Source organism: Haliaeetus albicilla, chromosome 26, assembly GCF_947461875.1.
Source record: "Haliaeetus albicilla chromosome 26, bHalAlb1.1, whole genome shotgun sequence".
Classification (NCBI taxonomy): domain Eukaryota; kingdom Metazoa; phylum Chordata; class Aves; order Accipitriformes; family Accipitridae; genus Haliaeetus; species Haliaeetus albicilla.
The window spans coordinates 5183693-5207425 of record NC_091508.1 but is presented as its reverse complement, the minus strand read 5'-3'; the positions used below and the strand labels follow the sequence as shown (position 1 = coordinate 5207425).

Genomic DNA, 23733 nt, shown 5'->3' with positions numbered 1-23733 from the left:
GCAAAACACTCCTTTGCATACGCGCCCCCGCCCCCCTCGCCCTTGCGCCTCTCCTTCCCGCCGAGGGCGCACCGGGGCCGCCGACGCTCCGCCCACACCCTCCCCTTCCTCTCTTCTCCCACGCCGCGCGTGGGGTGACGCCACCGCGCCAGGCGCCGTGGCGTCATAGGGCCGCGTGCCCCTCGCGCGAGGCGGAGCGGCGCTTGCGCGGTGCCGCCAGCGCCTGGCGTCGCCCGCGCCCCCTCCCCTCCCCCCCCCTTTTCGCCCCCCCACCCCCCCCGCCGTGCCCGCGCTCCCCCCCTCGCCCCCATGCGGCGCTGAGGCGGCGGCGGCGGCGGCAGCGGGGCGGCCCCCGGGGCGGCGGGGACCGCAGAGCGCCATGGAGGGCATGGACGTGGACCTGGACGCGGAGCTGATGCAGAAGTTCAGCTGCCTGGGCACCACCGACAAGGACGTGCTGATCGGCGAGTTCCAGCGGCTCCTCGGCTTCCAGCTCAGCCCCGCCGGCTGCGCCTTCTTCCTCGACATGACCAACTGGTGCGGGGGACCGGGGGGGGGCGGCCGCCGGTACTGAGGGGGGGGGGGAGGCGCGGCGAGAGGCCGCCGGCCCTGGGGCGGCTGAGGGGAAGGGCGGGAGGCCGCCCGCCCGCCCCGCGGAGGCCGAGCGCCTGAGGGGAACCTCGGGAGGCCGCCGGCGCTGAGGGGGCCGCGCACCGAGCCGGCCTCACTCCCCCGCTCCCCGCCGCTCCGATCCGCCTCAGGGGACGGCAGGCCCGTCCCGCCGCCCGCGGGGCCCCGCCGGGGTGAGGCGGTGTTTGTGTCGGGCCCCCCCTTTCCCCTCCCCTTCCCCGGGGTCGGCGATGGCGGGGCGAACCGGCGGGGGGGTGGTGTGTGTGTGTGTGTGTGGTGGGGAGGGAGCGGGAGCTATCATGGCAGCGCGGAGGAGGAGAGGAGCGGGACGGGGCTGAGGAGGCACTCGGGTTCGCCTCCCGCCTCCAGCTTGGGGTTGTGATTTTGCCAGTTCGAGGAGCTCGGCGGTCAAAGGGCTGCAAAGCTGTTAAAGAGTGACTAATTGATAGGAAGAGGGGCATGTGATCCGGCGGACCCAGGAGCTCTTAAAGGGCGCTTTCTCTGCGGAGCCCGGAGGATGAGCAGAAGTCAGGGATGGATTACGGTGCCCTGGACCCCAAAGCAGGCTTCCAAAAGAGGGGAAATTGTGGTGGAAAGGTGCTGTGGAAGTGTTAAAGCTGCCGAGGTCTCCGTGTGAAAGTTACCCAGGTGTTTGGCAAAAACTTAGCACCTGCTTGCAAACTAGGGGTGTCTCTCTAAATACTCTGGCTTTTGGTGTATATTTTGGCTTTACAAAGGCTCCCTGTGTCTGCCCTAGAAAAAAAGCAGGTACAGGTTACCAGGGAAGCTGCAGCTCGAGAAAAACGTGGGAAATAGGCAATGTAATGGTGAAAAACAGAAACCAGGAGTGTTAGTGGTGTAGTGAGCCCAGTGACTGCGAAAGAATTTTGTGAAGTTGCTGCTGTCTGAATTGTGAGGTTTGACTCTTTATTACCACTCGCATCTTTTAAGCCATCTCAAACAGCTTTGCTGTTTTGTGGGGCACTAACCAAAAAGTGAGCCTCTTGTTAGGTTTGCATCTCTTCACTGTGATGGATGCAGGAGAGCAAAGTGTTTTCTGTTTCAGATATAGCTAACAGAGATTCGTTAGCTAAGCTGGAGTTACTGGTTTTTTCTTAGGGGTATAACACCAAATCCAGAAACCTCAGGTTTGAAACTTGAAATCCAAGCGAAGGTCTTGATATCAACAGTTAGGAAAAAACTTGCACGGGATTGCTGAACTAATAAACAGTAATAAGACAACTTTGTCACCTTTTTCCTTCCGTCCTTCACTCCTTCTACAGCTCTATATTGAATTATATTGGCAAATCTGCATCTGCAGAGGGAGTAAGGGAATAGCAAATAATACACCATGGGCTTTGTAAGCTGATACGATGCGAAAGAAGGTTTCTCTCGAGGAGCTCAGAAGTTTGCTTTGGAGAAGTGGTTCACAGCAGAAGATGCTTTCCCACTTTATCCGTGTGTTGATAATATGAATAAAACTACTGACACAGCAGCGTAATGCTGTTGGTTTGGGTTTTTTTTCCCGTGATGTTCCTTGGGAGAGCAGAAAGTTTAGCAGAGCTGAACCTGAACGTTACTCATGAAGATACTATGTATAATCATAGTATTCCTGGTTTGTGTTGAAGAAGCTCTTTCTTTTCCAGGAGTATTTGATTTCTTTTTGAAGTAACAGTATCTCAAATACAATCTTAGAACCAATGGCTTTTTAAAAAAAATAAAAATCTTTTAATTACAGTTGAAGAAAATCTTACATGCTGAAAATAGCTTTCATTTCACAATTCCAGTGGCTAGCTTGGTTCTGAAAACAGAAGTTTTCAAATTTTTTTTGAAGTATTAGTTGATCAGCCTTGTAGACGGATGGGGGCGTGTAAAAAGGAAATCTGTTAAGTTGGTGTAATGTATACAAGAGTAGATGAAAATAAGTACAGGCTGTAGTGTGATTACTCTTAGAGTGGGCTTAAAGCCTGTGAGAGTTTAACCTTTCAACAGCAGGGAGTTGAGTTAGGTATGCTGACAGGTGCTGCTCGTTTTTCTCGTGTGTTCTTGCCAGGGTGCTGCTTTCCTGACCTGCGGTATCATTTGTTGTGCCTGGTTTTGTGCAGTTTGCAGTTCTGGTGCTGTGTTTCTGTCCCATTCTCCAGCTCCCACCTCTTCTTAGTATGGCCTTCGGGTTATCGGCCTGAATATACTAACCCTGCTCTCGGTCATTATAAAAAGCTGCAATCGAGACACATTTTCCTTTTCTGGAAACACCTTTCCTTTGTCGTGTTGAAGGACCCTGTGTAATCCACACTGCCCCAGCTGATGTTAGGCAGCGGCCTACTAGGTTTGTTTTTTGTGGCCTAGAATTCAGGTCAGAATCTTCTATCACAAGTCTGTCCTGCAAATAATTTGTCTCGATGAGACTGTCAAGTCGCTTTTCCTTTTGTTAAAGGTATGGCACTTTTCTGCAGTGATGATTCCTTCCCTCTCTTTCTGCACCAGGATTAATGCTTATCTGCAGGAAATGGTTGAGGGAGCTCACAGCAGGGGTGAGAGAAGTGCACTCACTTGGTAGACTGGGTTCTTTTTAGCGATGCCCATGTATAGGTTACTTAACAAAGATGTAAATAATTTTCACTAGAACTTTTTTCACAAGTGTGGCAAGCTGCTCTTTGGTGATAATTGTGTAGTCTCCAGACCTGAAGTGACTTCCCTGTTGTATGTCTTTCATGTATTGTGCAGCAAATAATCTGAGCTGTAATGTGTTTTGAAAGAATATTCCCAATAGAATCATTAGTAATTGTATTTAACATATTTAAAGTGACTTCACAGTTCTGCTGAAATAGAGGGATTATTTTAAAATAGCTTGTTCAGCCAATACGGGGAAAAAAATTAGAGGTCGACTGTGGAGCAATATAGATACTTGTAAATAGCCTTTAAAAGTCTGTCCATTTTTCCAGTTTACCTGGAATTGCTCGATGTGCTTTCAAAGTTCTGGCAGACTTGGGGCAGTACTAAGAAACTGCCAGCTGGTTTTATTAACAATATTGCAAAAATGCTTCAGGTAGAACGTATGCATCCTAAGTTTCTGAGACTGTTCCTTGATCTTCAAGAAATACAGGTTAAACACTTTGGTGAGTTGTCTTTTTCCCTGTTATTTATTAAACACTTTCCTAGAGTTCTGCCTTTTTTTAATTACGCATTGAGTTCTGTTTGTGGGCTGTTCTAACTTCTTAGCTTTCTGCTCCATAAATCCAACTTTGCCCTTGCTGAGAGTCCTGGCTGTACATTCTTTAATGGCAGCACGCATTGTCTGTCTTTACTATTTATTTAATTTTTCATTAGAAGTTGTGAGGCTTTAGAGTGAGAGGTTCAGCTTTCGCTTTTGGCCTAGAGCCAAAAGTGAACTTCTCCAAAAGATGTTTTGGCACCAAAAGGTTTCTTCCTCGGGAGGAAAACCCAGGCAGTGTAGCTGGGAGGGCATTTTGCTGCCATTGCATCTAGGATAAAAATCCACCCTCCATTAAATGGCATGCTTAACTCTCACTGCTCCCTTCCCCCCTCCAGATGTTATGCAATGCTGAAACCCGGCTGCCTGCACACTGAAGCACATCCAGCACCGCAGGTTTGAGGGAGGGGGCTGTGAGGAGTGATTTTTGTGGTAAAGTTAAGTTCCAGGTGTTGACTACAACTCTTCAGTGTTATGTGATAGTATGGCCAGGAACATGTCTGAACTTGTCTGGACTCAGTCTACCTACATAAGAAACTCCTTCTGAAAACCCTTTGTGCTAATGTTTTAAAAATGGGGATTGTTTAGGTCAGACAGTTGATGCTGAATGAGTCTGTGCCGAAATACCTACTTACAGCCTTCCTCACACAAGAACAGTTGTAGAACTCTGGATAGATGGTACCAGGGCAGGTTGGACTTTTTGAAACCACTTGCAAAACAAAACTTCGTAAGTGTCAGCCTAGCCCTGACTGGTTTCAAGCAATATGGATTAACGTAAATGTAAAAGCAGTGGAAACTTTGCACAGAACATGCATTTTATTTTTTGTTGACACTCACTTAAGGCCAATTTCATGAAAGTCATTAGATTCCTCCAAAGCTGCTATGGAAATTGTATAGTGATGAGGAAGAAGAATTATTTTTTTTTAATTGGACAGTATACCAACTTTGAGGGTGAGAGGCTGGAGTGTAAGGCTTGGAACTTCTTTGATTCTGTGAGAAAGTGAATTAATTTGATTTGAAGTAGCTAGTGGTGCTGGATTTAAAAATCCATATTTCAACACAGTTGGCTGTGAAGGGATTCCTAATTTGAAAGACTTAATGTATGTATATTTCAGTAATTTACATGTAATATTTCTTTATGTTCTCTTTTTAGCTTTTGTTTAGAAAGCTGAATTTTTATTAGTGTAGTAGGTGTGATATTTAATTGAAATGTGTCAGATAATGATGCCTTCCATTGTGTGTGGGGGAAAAAGTTTTATTGTTGCTAATGCTAGCCTTTTTTGATCTAGCTTTCTGGTGAAAAAGGTCTTTTTAAGGTCATTATTTGTAAGGTAGTCAGATCTCTTCTGGAGGTCCTCAGTTTTTTTCATATGCTTAGAAGAATTTGTGGCTGTATCATGATTTAACTAGTACTCTAAAGATGACATTTTGCATGAAAATATTTATAAGTTTATCTCTGAAAAAACTACAGATATCTGCTGTAAAAACCTTTCTGTATTGTGTAAGATGTAGGGCATTTCTGTATGTGTGAGTGAGGGGAGCCAAGGTGAGGTAGGGATTAGCTAGTGGTGATACCAATTTTTACATCAGAAATCTGAAATTTTCAAGCATAGCAAGGAAAATGTATCTAACTTTTTTTTTTTTTGCAAGTGTTTTATTGGTCTTGGAGAACAGACAGAATTTTTACTTTTAACAAAATTAAAATTGCCTTATAAGTGCACAGTTTTATCCCTGTGGGTGGGCTGTTTGAATTCTTTATATCAAATGAACCACCTATATTACCCAGAAGGGGATGTACTTGACTGAGAGTCTAAAGACATGTTTTAGCTAATAGGTTTTTGTAATTGCTTTTACACTGACTTTGTGTAAGTGTTTAATTTTTGCTTTCTAGCAAAGATGACAGGATGCTACTTTAAGTAAAACTTGGATCTGTGGATGAAAGCATATTTATTTACACTTGATATTAGTGCTGGAGTATAGGTACTATTCAGAGAAATACTTGAAGCGCATTTGGGTAAGACATCAGGACGTACAGAATTTAACATAACAGACTCAAATCAACAGGATTCATTCATACATGATGCATTTCCCACAAAGGGTAACACTAGTACTCCTGGTCTATCATGATTTTTAACCTTGCAGGTGTTTGCAGAACTGCCATTAAAAAAAAAAAACAACTTGTAGATGTCCTCAGTTAACATATTTTTGGACTGCTTTTTGAAAGAAGCTCTCCAAGTCTGTGTCAGGCAACACTCGGGTTTGAAATGCTCCTTCTCAGCTTGGACACAGACAGGTTACCATGTGTTGGCTGAAGGATAGCACCGGCATGCAGGCAGGCTCTTCATCTCAATGTCCTTGGCTTTCCTGCGCTTACTGTATTTAAAGAGTTTGTTGGTTTATTGGATGATATACCTAGTCATCCTACGGTATGGTATTTTTCCAGTCTTCAAATAGTTGTGTGCTATGTTTCAAAGATCTATGGAAAAAGCATATATAGAAGGCAAATGTAAGGACATGCAAAGTCAGACTGTGCAGCCGTAAAGATTTGAGGCATTGCCTGTCAGAATATGAATATTGAGGTGGAATGTGGGGCCTTAGCTGTGCCATGAAGCTTTTGATTGTGTGGTTATATCAAAAGCCAATTTCACCGATTATAGTGTGGCTCTACGTGATTGGTCTGGTATAGACGGGTTCACTGCAACAAACTGCTGCCATTAAAATACCTGCATTTTTATTCCAACCCTTACTTAAACACCAGCAACCCCGCAAGAATTTAGTTGATCTCTTAAATGAAAGCACTAGTTTTATATCATTCTCTAGATGCAAGTATGCATCTCTCCTATTACTGATCAAATACTTCTGATTATAGACCTAATATGGTGGTTAGATTTTTTTTGTTGTTGTTGTACGTTTGTGGTGGGGAAAAAGTCTGTTCTTATCTGGTCTTATATCAAGATCTCTTCTCTAGTTTTTATTTGGAAATCCTGACTGAAGTGTAAACAAATTAATTTGGTTTCCTCAGCTGTTTGAAGGCAACATTTTTGTTGATGTCCAGTAAACTGATCAACTACCAGAGAACTCTGATTTTCAGTAGATGTTCTGTCTTGCTACATTTACTGAGTTTTCCTCTTTTTCTCCACATGTGAGAAGTCAAAGGGAAGGTAGGATAAAACAAAACACGGTGGGATTTTCTCTTTCCTTGAACTAATGAATATAAACCCCTCTTTCATGTTCATATTGGCACTGTTGGATTTGCCATAGAGATTATTATGCTATTGCGAGTGGGGAGTTGTGGTGTGTGCTTTTACCTAAGAAGAGTTCAGGGGTCCCTGCTGTGCACGTTTTGTCTGCTCTTTGTCTCAGTCTGTGGGACTGCTATGATTTTACATTTGCTAATCTACATTCAGATAAATCTGAGGAAAACTTCCCCACTGCTCTGTGTTAAATCTCAAGCTTAGTTTTGATACTGCTTTCCTTTTGAGAGGGCAGTGGGGGGAATCGTCGTGTCTGGAGGAGGCAGGAAACCTGAGACCTGATCTTTCAACTCAGTCCTCCTTCCCTGGAAACTTCTTGGGTTTGTTCAGTACTCATCCAGGCATCTATTAGGGAAGGGATAGCGGTGGGTGGGAAGTCATATTACTTTGCTTCTCCCTGTATCAGCTGATAAAAACAAGAGAGTCTTGTGTTGTTTATGCGTCTTGGTACGTAGGAAGTTTTTTAAGTATTCTAGGTCTTAATGTGACTCTAGTCCAATTAATATTTGTAGGTGGTGACCAGTTGAACTGAATCCAGTGAGAAGAGTAAAGTGCTTGGTTTAAAACATCATTTGCGTTTTGATAAAGTAGTAGGGAAGAGGGAAGATGAGGATTTAAACTTGATGGCATTCTTACTCTGAAACAACTGATGAACTGCTGTCCTTACAGGCAGAAAAGACACCATAGAAACAGGGCTTGTGGTTCTTGATGTACTGTTGCCAAAATGTCAGAACAGACTGGCAATCTCTGAGCTGTGACTGCTGCTAAGCCGTGTGCACATAGGGTCATTCATACCCCTATGGCTGGGGAGCAGAAAATAGTTTGTAAACTGTTTATTCTGTTGCAGCTAACTTAAAGCATAGTGGATGTCGTCTTAGTACGTGTGAACTATTGTAGACTGTTGTGTCTCTGGTGTCCATAACTGTCCTCTGAAGCTACTAAAAATAACAAAAATATAGAATTAATTAAAAATATTTTCTTGGACAGCTTTTATCTAGTGCATTAAAAAAAACAAACACACACCTCCTCTCCAGAATAACTCAAATTTTGACCTGATTATTTTGAATGAAATCTAGACTTTAAATATATTGTATTTTTAACTATGGAACATACTATAATTGTGCTTTTCTCCAAGTTACAAAACATTTAAAAATTGGGCGCATGTGAAATGGAAATGTAAGCAGACAACTGTAGCAGAAGGAATTGGGTACAATATAATTTTAGTCCAGCTGGACTGCCTTACATGCCTGAACTTGTTCTCAGACAGTTTCTGTAGCTTAATCCCCCTTCACTTTAATGCAGACAATTATAGATTGGTGACATAGTTTATACTGAGGAATTAGCAGTTACAGAATCTTTTGCGTACTGGCAGCTCTTGATTACTTTCCACTGGGAAGAGCTGTTGCCTGTTTTCAATGGCAGCAAGTAGAGAGCAGCTCCTGCTGTGACATTCTCAAAATATTTTACCCCACAGTTAAAGCTCCTGACCACCTGCTTTAGGAGGGTTCAGCTGCTGGGGATGGCTGTGTGGGGTTGTGCTTATAGCAGCATCGTAGTATTGATTCTGTCATTGAGACCGCTTGCCGTTGTTTGGCAAGGTACAGTGCTCAGCCAAGCGCAGGCACCACGATAATGGTTAAACTGCCGATGTGCATGTCTTTGTATGTATATAAAAGCCTGCTAAAGGAAAGTGATTTCCTTTGGTGGTTTGGGGTGCACTGAAAATGGTGTGCCTCTTCTGTGGCGCTTCGGTTTCTTTCCTTGTGCTGCCCCTGCAGAGAGCCCAGTATTGCTTCTAGTCACCACAGGTTTCTGTCTTCTTCCTGGAACATCCCACTTGTATTTGGAACTGGCTGTTTTCAGCTAAGACAATGAAATGTTTTCCTGCGGCTTCATGTGAGAAAATACATAAGCTTCGAATTAGACAGCTCTTTTTTTCCCGCTCCTTCAGCTGTGTAAGTTCAGCTTCCCTCAGTGGTCCTTTTGGATCATCTAACATCTTTTAAGGTAGCTCCCCAGCCTCATGGTTTAGTGTAAGAGAGGTTAAGATGAAGATAACTGATACATAAATTTTGATTTCTGAAATTAAGTCTACTGAAAGCTATTTGCTGATTAAAATTCCAGTCCTTCAAAACATCTTGAGACTTTCCACTTAATTGCCATGTGTCATCCCTATTGAAAATGTTTGAATTGAAAACTCCAGGTAAAAGTGCTTCCCTGTGGCGTAATGAGCATATCTCTTCCCCCTACCCCCTTCAGCTTTCTCTAAGGCTTTGAGTGAGGTGTCTTCTATGTCAGGAGCAATAGGATAGCTGTTTGAGATGTCCTAGCCCGTAGTGTTATCAGTCCAATTCTCCAGTAGCTGGGGCAAATAAAATCCAAATAAGATTCTAGAGACTAAGAGACAAAAAGAGTGGACTTAGGATTGCCTCATTTGGATGTCCTCCATATACATTTTTAGTCTCTCCCACCTGTATCATGTAGAGATGTTCCATTATTTAGGAGTGAGAAATTATCCATCTGCTGCACTATTTCTTTTGCACATTTCTTTCTGTTTTTAACACCTTATGGGGTATTACAGTGCCTGGTTACATACTGCATTTGGAAAACAAGAAAAAGGTCTGTAAAGGTTGAGAATTCAGTTACGGAAAGAGTACAAGGTGTTCTACCTAATATATTATGTTCTTGAGATTTTATTGTACTTTTATATCGCTGCTCAGTTTTTGCATTCCATGTTTCCAGGAGAATAATACCCACGTTGCTTTTCTCATGACAAAATACTGCACCATATGTGAGTGCTGAGGACATACAACGAACATATATTACAGCTTGGGCACTTGCCTGGCTTTTCCCTCCTTCCACAGAGGGAGAGAAATGTAACTTGGCATTCACTTTATTACAGTTGCTCTGTACAGCAAAGTGACCGAGTCCATTTGTCAAAGTGCTTTCTACTTGACTTAATAAATGTCCTCTACTTACTGTCTGTGTATGATCTAAGGGCTACATCCTGTGTGAAATTCTGAATTGAAGGGTAACTTGGTATTGCACTGAGAACTCTAGCCTTTGCTTTTTCTGACAGCTCAGGAGAATCAGAGCACTAGAAACTTTCACCCATTAGCTGGTGATAGGTGATGTGGCTGTAGGAATGGGCAGGAGCTAGTAACAACAAAATTTGCATGCTGGATTTTGAGCTTAAGCTGTGATTTTATTTGAATTTTTATACCACCCCCCCCAATCTATCTTTCTTTAAACAGAAAAAAAATATTTGGATCTTTCATAAAAGAATTTGACCATAAATGAAAACTTACAGGTTCCAATAACATTTGTAGTTAACATTTTATTTTTTAAGTTGTTGCTTTCTACTGTAAATGTTTTTTGGAGTGGAATTCTTATGTGTCACCACATACATTAGACAACCTGCACATCATAAGTGATTTTTTTTCGAGTTCAGATCTTTAAGCTGATGGATTGAAACCAAAACCACAATACCATTCCTTGTGTCCGCCATGCAGGATGGCTGATGGGAGCGGTGTGTGGGAAGGTTACAGCTGCTGGATGGTGGACGATTCTTCCAATTCACTTTCCCTCTACCTGTTTTGAGAATATCTGTTTGCCAGGACTCTAATGTCTCTTGTCTGTTAGGACAACCTGTTTGTGTTGCTTTTCTTCCCAAGATGCTTAACTTCTGTGTGTTGAAAGAATCATATGTTTTATTGGTAAGTGAAGGATTAGGTATTATGCGTGTGCCCTGCTTTGCATAAGGCTGCAGTGAGTAAGCCTCAGTGCTTTGGTTTCTTCATTCTCCTAAAAGAAGGATCTGATTCAATTAATAAAAAAATATTTCTAATTACCTGTATATTGCTTTTTGTTAGGAGGCCTCTAGTTTGTGAATTGATTTGGAAGAGTTTCTTTTATTTTTGAATACTGCGTGGTGACCTAGTTAATTGGGAGTAATTACTCTCTAAATATATTGGTTTAACATAACAAAAGGCTGTCTGGAAGAAAATGGGGAAGGGAAGGAATGGCTCAAGATAAACCACCTCTTTGCAAACACTTAAGAGTTGTTAAGGGACATCTCCAGAGCTATTAGCAGAGAAGATTTTAACTTCACTATTGTAATTTAGCTCCTGAGGCTTGAAACAAAGCAGCAGAGCAAAAGAATTGATCTGAAAAGGAACACTTTCTCTGGTTCTGTGGGTAGTAGTTTGTTGGAAAAGCACTTGACACATAAGAGTCATGGGTGCCCTTGGAGAGGAAGGAGTAGGATACTGATAATTAGAATGGATTTGGTTGATAATATGGAGCTATAACCTTTATTTGCTGCCTTCTCCCCTCTTTCCAGAATCTTGCTCTTAGGACTAAAATTGAGCACTGTGTTGATTTTAAGTAGGCTCACCTCATCGCTGGGGTGACTTCTGATTGCAGGGTTTTTTCAGGAGTTTGAGCCTAAATCCTGTCAGACCTGCTCAGTAACTATGGCGGAGCTACAAACTATTGCAGTCCAGGACTGCTCTAAAAATGGTAAAATTGCTTAATTTAGGAAAGCTAAGGAGGGCCTGACACCTGAAGGCCTATGTTAAGAAAGAGATGTATGGCCATCCCTGTAATTATGAGAGATCAGTCACGTAAATTACACTGGCTGGATTTGGCATGCTCATCTTCGTTTCAAAGTTGTTTGGTTTATAGTAGTAATTTATCTCCTATGGCAGAGAGCAAAGGGGTAGTGTGGTGCAAGGCACACCTAGGAGGAGTAAAATAAAGCAGGCATGGATGTGTAAGCAGAAGTCTTTAGATGATAACCCCTTCCTCTCAGCGGTCTAACTCTTCATTCCTGTCCCTGAACTATCTGCAGTTTATGCAATGCAATTACAGCTGGGGCACAAAAGTGAAGACCTAGGAAAAAAAATTTTATATATTAAAAAAAAAAAAAAAGTCAAACTTCAGGGCCTTGAGTGTGTTTGACCTTGAAGCCATCTCTCTCATTAATGCTTGCATTTGCTTGTAAACTCCACTAATGTTGTGCCTATAGTAGAAAGGCAGAGCAGCAGGATGTACTCCTTTGTCTCAAAAACCTGCAAATAATCAGGTTGCTAATAGTTGGCCTCTGCAAATGGCACTCATTTTCCCCAAGCAAAATACTGCATTCAAACTGATACTTGGGGGTTTTGGGGGGGGCAGCAAAGGAGGGGGAGTGCTGTCTCTTGGAAAGAGTGGAAACAAAGCTAAGCAGCGATACGTTGCTGGCTTTGCTGGTTGTGTAAGCAGAGAACATGACTAAAATGTGAGCGCTGTGGGTATCTCTTGCAGCAGAGTGGTGCCGTACAGCCTCTCAGTGGCTATCTCTTAGGGTTGTCTGTGTCAAAGAACTTAAGTCAGATTTGCTTTGTCATCCTGACTTTGGCTCTTACCACTTTCAATTTCTCTTTAGTTTCTGGAAGCTTCTTTTTAATTTTCTAGTGGGAAGGCCAATATGTAGCCAAACATGCAAAAGGGCTCACCCCAAACAAAACCTGCTGCACATTGATCAAAACGGTGGGAGTGGGAAGGTGGGTTTGTGCATATCTGATCACAAAAGGGTGGCAAATCTGTTTTTCAGCATGTGTTCCCCTTTAGTTAGTTTTTAACTAAATGCTGCAGAGGACTGGAGTTGTTTCCCAATGGCAAAGCAAGCAATGAAATATGACACAGGGAGTGGAAGAGGGTTGGCAGAGGGCCTATGTGCACAAATAGCCCACTACCTTTTGAAGCTTATTTACAGCCAAGCAAACAAAAAACAGTGCAGGCTGCCTTACAAAGAATTACAGTAGAAATCTTCCCTTTGGAACTTTTAATTTTTCCTCTCAATGTCAATAAAAGGTCATTACTACTGATTCCAGAATCATAACTCACACAGTGTTGTGGTATATCTGAACATGTATTTATGTAGTAGTGGATTAGGAAGAGAAAGAGCTGTATTGCTGTCTCTTGTACCTCTTAGAATACCTTTTGCCTTGGATTGCTGTAATACAGGAAGAAATCCTAGTGAAAACTAAACTCTAGATCATTGTGTTAGCTGGTTGAGCGAACAGGAGTCTCTTGGCACAGCCCTGTTGTGAGTTATGTAAATCTTGTGCAGTGTATAAGCAACAGGCGGTTGGTGACGTAAAACTGAGCATTTGTCTCTATTTATTGGCTAATGTGACATGCACCCTTCCTGTAGCATTTGACTGAGCTGGCTGTATTAAATATAGCCCTGACACTCCTAAGTAGAAAATGCCTCAAGCTGAATAATGGTTTCTGGTCTGAAATTCATTGTCCTAAACATGGAAATCTTACACGGTAGCTCTTCTGTCTCCCTTTCGTATCAAAGTGCATTCCGTGTTGATGGCGAAAGGTCTTACTGCAAGGCTCAGTTTGCTGAATTTGCCAATCGATCACTGTGGCTGTGTTGTGCAGAACATTCCTCCAGTGCCTCCTAACACTTTGGCTGTTCGCTGGGAGACTTAGCAGAATGTCGGTAACTCCTGCGGTTAACACAGCGTGATTATCTTCTGTCATTCGTGATGGATTACCAAACTGATACATCTGTTGTTTAGGTACTCTCCCACCCACCCCCATTGCGGGTGGCTCGCAGATCTGCCTAATACTGCTATTACCCTCTTTGACCCAAGCTCCAGTGCTATTAGCTACTATGCTTGGGGTCTCCTATGTTTTTCGTGAGGAGAAAGCAGTGATACTTCTCCCATGCAGTTCTGATTTTATCCAGAATGTCTGGTTTTTGTTAGGTTTTTTTTTTTCCCCCCCCTTGAATGCTGTAGGAATTGAACAGGAGGCAGTTTCTTTGCTCACCGTTTCGAGCCTCTTTCCAGCTGGCAAGCAGTCCAAAAAGCCCTATGTTTGCTCTTTCTCAGGGTCATGCTGCAAATGTTTCTCTTGCTTTCACCTTGGCTTTCTGGCTTTGGTTTAGACACATGACACTCCACCACACAATACAAACCCTCAGTTTATCACTGTACCCATATAGCACAGCTTCTGACTAGCCTTCTGCATGGCTTTGTTTTAGGTGGTGGTTCCCAGTTCTTGAAGGTTTTGGGATTTTTTTCTATCCTGCTCAAATAAGCAACACAGATTTTTGTAATCATGAAGGCAGTTGTTATGCCCATTGCATTTGGTGAGATTTTACTCATCTCCATTTTCACAGCACCTACTCACAACATGTAAATTAGGGCCACAACCTCACAGACATGCGTAAACAGAGGAATTACATGACTTGCCAAACACTTATATAATAACTTAATAGTATATCGTGGAACGGGAGCTAAGACTCACGAATCCTCTTCCTGTTTGACTGTTCCTCTTTTCAAATTAATTATCATATGAGTTTCAGCTACGCCATGACTCAGGAATCAATAGCATTTGTGGCTTTCTGAACATCCTAAATATATTGCAGACTTCCACTGTCCTTTGTCTTTATTCAGTAAGAACTTTTGACTCAGATGGTTTATAAGTTCCTTTGAGTTGTGACTATCCAGAGCTGAGCAGGCACTTTAATCATTAATAAATAGTCTTGGAGTACTCGTGGTTCATACATGACCATATGTTTCAAAAGCAGCAAGGCTTGAGTTGTTATCTGTAGCTACTGATGTCCTTTGGCCCCAAGAGTTATCACAAGAATGTTCTTCGTGTTTTGTTCATCTCATGCTCCTTTTGGACCTTTTGTGCCAAAATGAAATGGAGAGGTTCAGTCCTTTAGAAATTAGCTCAGGAAACAAGGCTGGTACAAATAAACTGCCCTGTTGTTTACATGCTGCTGCATAGCACTTCCCTCAGTATCTCTTGAACTTTTCTGCAAATTTCATAAAGAGCTAATGCGGTAGAGGTCTCCAAGACTTCTAAGTTCAAAGATTTCTAGTGAAAATAAGAAGCAGAGTAGAAAAGTGGTCTAAAACAGTGTCCCTGGTGAGTAAAATGCTGTATTTTGAGCTCTGTTCTCTTGGAGAATCCATGTGTGATAGAGATGAAAGCTTTAAAAAAACATAAGCAGCAGAGCCAATAAACTCTGGATAATATTTTTGCTTAACTGTTTAGAATGACATACGTAAACCTGTGAAAAGGACCTGACCCACCTGTACTTCAGGTTGTAATCTGCTTTTTTGCTTTCTAGGAATCTACAAGCCGCCATTGGAGCCTACTATGATTTTGAGAGTCCAAATATCAATGTACCCTCCATGTCCTTTGTTGAAGATGTCACCATAGGTGAAGGAGAGTCCATCCCTCCTGATACCCAGTTTACAAAAACATGGAGGATACAAAACACAGGTAAGGCTTTTAGACTGTAGCAAAGTCCACGTAGCGTGTATTATGTGATAGGATGGCAGATCTACATGGAAGAGATGCTGGCTTAAGGCAGGAGGTTCATGTGCGCTTAACTTGGAATAGAGCCACCCTGCTACTGAAGGAGGTAGGCTGCCAACCTATGCATGTTCCCCCTTCTTACGTTGGCACAAACATTTTGTGGCAAGATGCACAGCTCAGTTCACCAGTCTTGTTCCTCATGCCATCACACAAACAAAAACTCTAGGAAACTTCTAGATAAAAGAAATTGAAGTACAAGTTGGTTTGGGGTTTTTTTTTGTTTGTTTCTTTTGTTTGTTTTTTAATGGCAGTAATTAGATGTGAAAATAGATTAAGAATCCTTAGCTAGTCATGTTTCTGATAATTTGATGCAAACAAATGGAATACATTTTTAAGTCAACGAAGAGGTTGCTTTTAATCTCAAAGCCTTTTAGCTCATGACCAGCCTGTATATTACCACTACCCTTCATTACACCATTTCTCTGGCCATCCCTGTCATTTGGTCATTCAGTTTTCCATAGAACTGTGTTCTCTGTGGAGGCAGTGATGCAATGATCTGAGAACAGGTAGCGATGCAAGGGTAAGTGGCAGGTACCCTTTACTTTTTAATACACTTTTGACAGAATTGCTTTTTCATGTGCTGAGAGGATGCAAGGCTGGAGAGACAACATTCCAGTATGAAATAAGTCAAAACAGTGACTGGAATCCAGGAAGTGAGATTAGGCAAAATTCATTCTCAGGGCCTGATCTGTTGGGATGTAGTCAGAGAGAAAAATAGGATCCATGGATGTAAAGTGGAATACCTTGTCTTCAAGTGTTGCAATGACAGGATGTTGCATGAATGTTTAAGCTGTGTGTCTGAATTTAATTGACCTGCTTGCACTTTTGTGAAGAAGAATGATGGCACAACAAGGTATAATACCATGAATCATCATGAGTAAAATTCAGCTGTGTTAGTATTCCTACTTGTAGATAACTGCAGTACTTGAGTGCTGTACAGATTTGTGCTGAATATCGAAGTATAACAGAGACTAAACCCATACTAAAAATCTGGGGGTATTTCATCAGGACATGAGAGGTGAGAAGGGGGGGGTGTTTAAGAGCACTAATTTATAGAGACTGTATTCTAGAGAAAGGTCTTAATTATTTCAGTTTACTTTTTCTGCCTACATTTGTTTAACTTAGTTCAATGGAAAGGTGACACGTATAGCTTGCTTAAACTCCAGTAATGTGAAAAATTGACTGGCAATTTTTTTATAACCGTCTCAAATACAGGTCTTACAAATGTAATAAGTTTGACATGTCTTGTTTCTCCACTGTTAGTATCTTAATTTGCATGTATTATGACTACACCCCTATCTTGCTCCTTTCAGACTCCTTCCTCTCTTGTTCCTCTGATGTACTCTTTCCTGCATGCAAATTCAGCCTTAATTTAACACCATAGTTCAAGCAATGTTTCATTATTCTTGGAATGTTTGACCTTCTGAAATCCATGGGCCTTCTAAAATGAGGAAAGGCAGTTAATCTTGACTTATGAGTTCCTGGCAAGGCCAACATTTGTTTTGGCTTCTGTGTGGGTTAAAACCTCACTTCTTAAAATGTACATCTGTAGTCTGACAGTGGTGCTGGAGGCCAGAACTTGTTAAAACCATGCTGTTGAGGCATGTTTTAGTTAAATGCAACTTCACATACAGTGTTACGACTGTGCAGTTTAAGGAGGACCGTAGCATTTTAAAACCATTTTATGGTTTAATTAAGGTATAATATCAAAGGACTATAGTGTTTCCAGATAATATCTGCTTGTTAAGTAGATAACTGAAGCAAAGCCAAGGTTTTTAACAGCTGTACAGGAACCCTTGATTAAATGACTTCAGTTCTAGAACACGAAATACCTGAGGCATGTGTCATTGAAGCGTTTAGTGTCTGACGAGTATGACAAGCAGAGCTCTGAGAGATTGTCAGTTTTAAGCAGGCAAGCAGTAACCTAGGTTCAGTCAGGTTTTCATATGTGTTATTAAAAACTAATACCCTGCTCTGATACCTTCCAGGACGGCACTTGGCTTCTCTGCCAAAAGACCAGTTTGTATAGTAGAACCATTGCTGAAAGAGCAGCAGGATTTAACAGACTTATTTCCTCTTCCCACTCTACCCCCAGCTGTTGCTGGCTCTGCAGGACAGTTACTACAATTTATCATCTCCTGAGAGATGAGTGTACTGAAATAGAATGACATAATCATCATTTCATTTTATGGGGCTTATCAGTTGCAGTGTTCTAGGCACCTTGCAAGCCTAAAGCCATTAAAACCGATAAAAATCACATAAATTATTTAAACTAAACCATGTTGCTCGGCTGCCAACCTTTTCAGATGAGACTTCATACTCAACTCCCACATGCCATACTCTGAGGTCAGCTAGTCACTCAGCTCCTCTTTCAGAGACCTCCCTATCTCAGCACTGTTTCCAACTGTAGTGATATATCCCCCACTCTGAATATCCCACTTTACCTGTTCACGTCATGCTTTCCCTGCTAGATTGTGAATTCCAGAAATAAGGACTAGACTAGAAAACCAGTCCCTGCCACATCTTCACTGAAGTATCCATAGGGATTAAATCAGAAGACAAGCTGTTGCAAAGGGTGCTCTTTGGGGTAACCTTAACCTAAGGTCAGATCAGCATCCACCATTCTCATCTCGGGCCAGATATAGAGTGGTTCCAAGCTTCTTGGTGGTTCAGGCTTTCCTTGGCTGTTTCCATCGTCCTTAACCAAGCAGGAGGTATTCTTAAAGTCATTGGCTTAGTCATGTCACATTATTGGGAAAGAAGCAAAGGAAAATTACGCTGAGCTGATTTTTCACGAGTCTCAGAAGCACTTTTCTTTTTGTCAGTCCCAGTACTTGTTATCTTTGGCGAAGATGGCTGTGCTTGCATGCAGTAACTGTTTTCTGTATCTCTACAGACTGCCAGGTCATGCAGTCAGTCCCGGTATCTGCAGTCTAAACATTGATCTCCACAAATAAATCCCATGTTCACAATCTTGTCTACCTTTGCACAAGGCTGAGAGAAGGGTTGGTGCAAGAAGGGAAATAAATCCATTTAGAAAATAGTACTAGCTCTTCAATTATAGTTCAAACTATTAGTTCCTCTTGAGACTGCTAACAGGCTTAAAAAAGAATGAAACCCTGAAAGAAAATGTTTCTAGCTCTTTGTGTTAATAACATGTATTTTGATGTCGCAAGGCTCAGGAGCTGCATGTAAGGAGGCAGAAAGAAATGGGGGGGGGTAACAACCACCTCTAGGTCTGACCTCATCTTTGTCTATCATTGGTAAAATATATGTGCGTGTCAGTTATGTTGGGGGTTTTTTGAAGCTTTTGAAGCTGTTACACTGTGACTTTGAGAATTTTTCTGTGCAAAGACGACTTAGAGATTATTCAAACAGAAATACAAATTGTCCTGCTGGTCTCAGAATGGACCAGTTAAGCCTTGTCTGAAAACTGTATTCTTCTTCAGCATCCATTGCTGGCTGTGTTATGTGTATCTTGGTATTCCTTTGACTGTTCAACAATTGCACAACTGTTTTAATAAGCATGTTTCATCCAGTCTTACACAAACAGACACAAAGCTTTTCCTGGTGCACTGTCAGTAATTCTTTCTTCTGTTTAATCCCAGGGACAGAGGCGTGGCCCCCGGGGGTTTGTCTGAAGTATGTCGGGGGAGACCAATTTGGCCACGTAAACATGGTGATGGTCAGGTCCCTGGAGCCCCAGGAGATTGCAGACGTCAGCGTTCAGATGTGCAGCCCCAGCACAGCAGGAATGTATCAGGGACAGTGGCGAATGTGCACCGCCACGGGACTCTATTACGGAGGTGAGTGATCCCTTTTCCGGAACTTCAGGCTCTTCTTCGTGGTGTTCCCACTGCAGACAAAATGGATGCTCCTGGCCCCTTGCAGATGCTCTCCTGATAACCACATGGTGAAGGTAGAGGTCTGCCAGCTCTGAGACTAAATATAGAAAACAGAGAAAACATCAAGTGAGCTGCTTTGTTGTCTTGGTCAGCACAGAACTGTTTTCTAAACACTGGAACAAATTGCAGATTACACAAAGCTCTGAAAAACAAAGGGACTTGTACAGTTCTCCTGGAGCCTCTTTCCCAGTTGGTCCTTGTCGGGATTCTTTCCCAGTTTTCCAGCTCTGAACATCATGAACTGCACACGAGCATAAAATCTATTTAAGTGGTGAAAACCTCATCTGAGAAGTTAAGGCCCAGGTTTTAATACAGTAATTTGGTGCATCTACTGTGAACCATTTTTCTGTGTTTAAAAACCACTTTCTGATATTTTGCCTGGTGCCTCAGCCTGAGCCACCGACATCTTCATTCATTTGGAGACTTTGTCATTTTTAGCCAGCTTTAGTTTATACTGTGAACATCTTTGTGTCTGTTTTGGCAGTTGGGAGTATCCCAAGTTACACGGGTTTGAGTGAGAGATGTTAGCACTCGCAGTCAAAAATAACTCTTTGCTCAGAAAGAAGTACAGGGTTTTTGGCAGAATTGTCAGTAAACGTATGACTCTGGTGTTGCAAGTGGATGTAGCTTGTCCCTGAAGAAGGGGGATAAATTTCTCTGCACAGGCTGAAAGGCCTGTTCAGCTTGCACTGCCTGCCACAGGCCTGTGTGTTTCTAAAGCCGAGGTTTTCCCAGCTGCCGACAGGAGGTTTAGTAAGATCTTAGACTAAAGTTGCACGTTTTGAAAGAAAATGACCTACAAATTAAAATCCCTTTGGCTACCGAGCTTTGAGTCAAAGGTGCCCTTCCCCTGCGATTTAATTAATGGCTTTTATGCTAGCTGTCCCCGGAGGTTAGGCCCAACAGCTGTGTGAGGCCCTGGCAAGTGGCCGGGGCTGTCGCCCGGTGGTTTTTCATCCCGGCACGGCTTTGGTAGCGCCGGGGCCACCGGGGCGAGCGGCCGGGCCGGGCGTTGCGCCGCGGCCGGGCAGCAGGGGGCGCCGCGGTGCCGCTCCGCCTGCGGGCGGTGCGGCCCGGGCCGGCCCGGCCGCGGGAGGGGGCAGCGGGCAGCGGGTGGGCGCGGTGGCCTGGGCTGTTGTGGAGCCTTAATGGTATTTGTAAGGGGGTTACAGCCATGGCAGGGTGCTGAGGGTCCTTAAGCAAGTCGTAGTTTTGTAAGGTAAAATCCCACTGTCTTTAATTGGGTCGTAAAATGCAAACTAATGAGCCCAGCCCTGTTAAACCCGGGGAGGGACTGGAAGCAGAACTTCAGTGAATTAATGCTGCTTGAGAAGCCATGGTGGTAAAACCGAACAGCAAAAGTACCTGCTGTCTCTTCCCCCAGGCCACCAGTGGTAGCACGAAAGAGCCCCTTGTAGGTTAGGACTTGACTGCAGAAAACCTGGAAACAATTACATGTGACATGAGGTGCTGTTATTAGATCTGCTGAGATGAGATAAGGTATTGTTGCTGTTCTTTTTAATTCTCACTCTCCGTGCAGCAAAACAAAACTGGAGCACATTTGGGGGGGGGGGGGGGAGAGAAGAAAAAAAAAGACAATAAAACTGAATTTGGCTATGTACCAAGAAATGTATTTATGTAAATAGACCAGAATGTTTGCATGACGTGTAAATGAAATGGTAAGTAAAATAACAATGTTATCTATGTACAAGAGACAGACACGCATTAAGAAAGAACTGTAAATATGTTTCTTATTCTAACCAGTAGTTTGCGAATTCGTGTAATAGTCTACCAGGCCTGCGTATTTTATCCACCTACTCTGAGTGTTTTGGAACTGGAATGGAGATATTTTGCAGTGAATTGTCATAAACATAATTACCTTCTAAGTCACCCTTTTGTTGTTTTATTTTAATAATCAAGCCTTTCAAAGCTAAACAAAAAACATTGCCTTTTCTTTACTGTCAGAGTAGAAGATTGGCAGTGCTATCTTCTGGCTTTCATTTCAGATAAAGTCATTTAAGGTTTTATTTTATTCAGTGCATCCTATTGGTTATCTGAAGCATGGAGCTTCAAGTTGTCATGTCAGTTTGTTTTTTGTGTGTTCTTAGCTGGTTCATGTAAGTTCAGTAGGAGTAAAACTTGCCTGGTTTTCTTGAAAGATTGGACGCTAAATTAGGGTTTAACCAGTACTACTGATGCTTCATAAAAATGTATTTTAAACAATAAGTCTTTTTTCTTGCTGTTGTAAAGGATAGAATTCATGTTCTGTTTTTTTCCTTCTGCCCCCTTCTTCATAAACTTCATCTAGTGACAACCCGAGTGTCTTTCTTTTTCAACAGATGTCATCTGGGTGATCCTCAGCGTGGAAGTTGGAGGACTTCTAGGTGTAACACAGCAGCTGTCATCCTTTGAAACGGAGTTCAACACGCAACCACATCGCAAGGTAGAAGGAAACTTTAACCCATTCGCCTCTCCACAGAAGAACAGGCAACCAGATGAAAACAACCTAAAAGACCCTGGGGGTTCCGAGCTAGGCACAATCAGCAAAAACACATGGGGGCCTGCTCCTGACCAAATCGAACAAGATCAGAATGGACTGTCACAAAACTCTGTAAATCTCTCCCCCAGCAGTCACTCGAACAACTTGTCGGTAGTGACATACAGTAAGGTAGGTGCCCTGGGAGAACAGGAGAATGGGTAGGTGATGAGACTGTGATGTATGTAATAGTTCTTCGTTACAAACTGCAAAGCCCTTCCCTTCTGCTTCTGCCAGACCTGCTAAGGAAGGTTTTGAATTTGACTGTCTGACTCTGCCAACTCCTCATGTTATATTAAAATATTTTTGCCTCTGATAGACTCTACCAGATCCACCTTTTTGTTTTTGCTTCAAGTCCTTCTTAAAATTTATATAATCTTGTCTGGGTGCTGTAACTATTAGTGGCTGGAGCCTGCTCCAGTTGCGTGTGCAAATAAGTCAAAATATCTCTCTAGATGTGCTCCTGAGTTTTCTCTTTTCAAAATTATGTACAAAATAACCACACCCCCAAAGCCTAAGATTAACCAGATAACTTCTTTTTAGCTGGTGTGGGGAGACTACAGAGCTCAACATTTTGATCCCAGAAGCTACCTGTCAGGAACAGTCAATCAAATGACTATTCCTGTCTGTGTCCTTGTCTTGTTTATAATTGTAGGTGACTTTTAAATTATCTTTACTTTAAATTCTCTCTCAAAAGCTTGCTTGGTGGATGCTATATGAGTCTGAGTGATATTTTGACTGTTTTTATTTGCTTGTGTGTGAAAAATGAATTGCAGGATTATTTACAATTCAGAATCCACCTGTTAATGCAGCCAGTATGTGTAGGTGTGTACTGTCGTATGTCAAACTAGTTTGATTTTTAAAATCTTTTAAAAATGCTTTACTGTACTTTAAGCAGGCTGTGTAGGACAATAACACTTGGTTGCTGAATGACTTAATAAAGCCCTAATGTTAGTTCACCTACAGCACTTTAGTTCCTAACTGGATGAACTGCCTGTCCTCTACCAGTGGATCATATTTTAGTGACCTACTTTGCACCAGGACTATGCATTTTTTTTACTGATGGCATGCACGGGATTAACTGTTTGACAGACTACCAGCAACCTTTTTTGTGTTTGGCACCCCAAACATAAATTGCTATAAGCTGTATTGGCTCCTGCTTCAAGATTCTCACTCACTAAAAGTGAAATGGATGGCTTAGGAAATGATTGAAAAATAAAGCCTTTCACCTATCAGTTCAAATACAACCTGAATTAGCAGTGACTGAAAGTCACTGCCTTTTAGTGGTTGTTTGGTGGATAGTGGTATTCCCTGAAGAGACAAGACAGGCCATTGTCTGACTGCAGAGGCTGTCTATATACTGATATAGCTTCTCTGCATAAACTTTATCTCAGGTGCTTCAGGTGGGGAGTGCCGCTCTGCAGCTGTCTGTTGTATGTATCCCAGCAAAGATTGGTAACAGCTCTGTGTATCAATTGATGAAAAATAAAAAATCATTTATCAAGTACAGCTTTGGTGAGATAGTGGACTTACCTAAGCCTTTCATAGCTAAAATACTAGGTTTAATTTAGGTGGGAAAATTCAGTTCCACTTTTGGTGGTCAGCTTTAGGCTGGAGGTGGCTTTTTTTTTCCCTTGCCTATTTTCTGAGTGCAGAGCTTGGCAATTGCTTTGTAGTTGATTTGCACTTGCAGGTGGATAGATGTGGAACTGCTAATATATGCACTTCTGAGAAAGTTCCTGTGTTGAATTTCTGGATGTGGGGTTTTGGCAGTAACGTGGCCTTCAGTTTTCGCTAGGT

General features: G+C 42.5%; 1 protein-coding gene across 2 annotated transcripts in view; it reads left to right on the top strand.

Moving 5' to 3' along the window:
- Positions 1-218: 218 nt before the first annotated feature.
- ILRUN (inflammation and lipid regulator with UBA-like and NBR1-like domains) overlaps positions 219-23733 on the top strand; it is a 33287-nt gene continuing 9772 nt past the window's right edge. Inside the window, exons 1-4 of one of the 2 annotated variants that reach the window (XM_069770951.1) lie at positions 219-537; positions 15242-15396; positions 19101-19298; positions 21737-22065. In XM_069770951.1, coding sequence (XP_069627052.1) covers positions 380-537; positions 15242-15396; positions 19101-19298; positions 21737-22065 — 840 coding nt within the window. In that variant the 5' untranslated portion in view covers positions 219-379. The remainder of the gene's footprint in view (positions 538-15241; positions 15397-19100; positions 19299-21736; positions 22066-23733) is intronic. The other variant, XM_069770952.1, reaches the window with a different exon arrangement.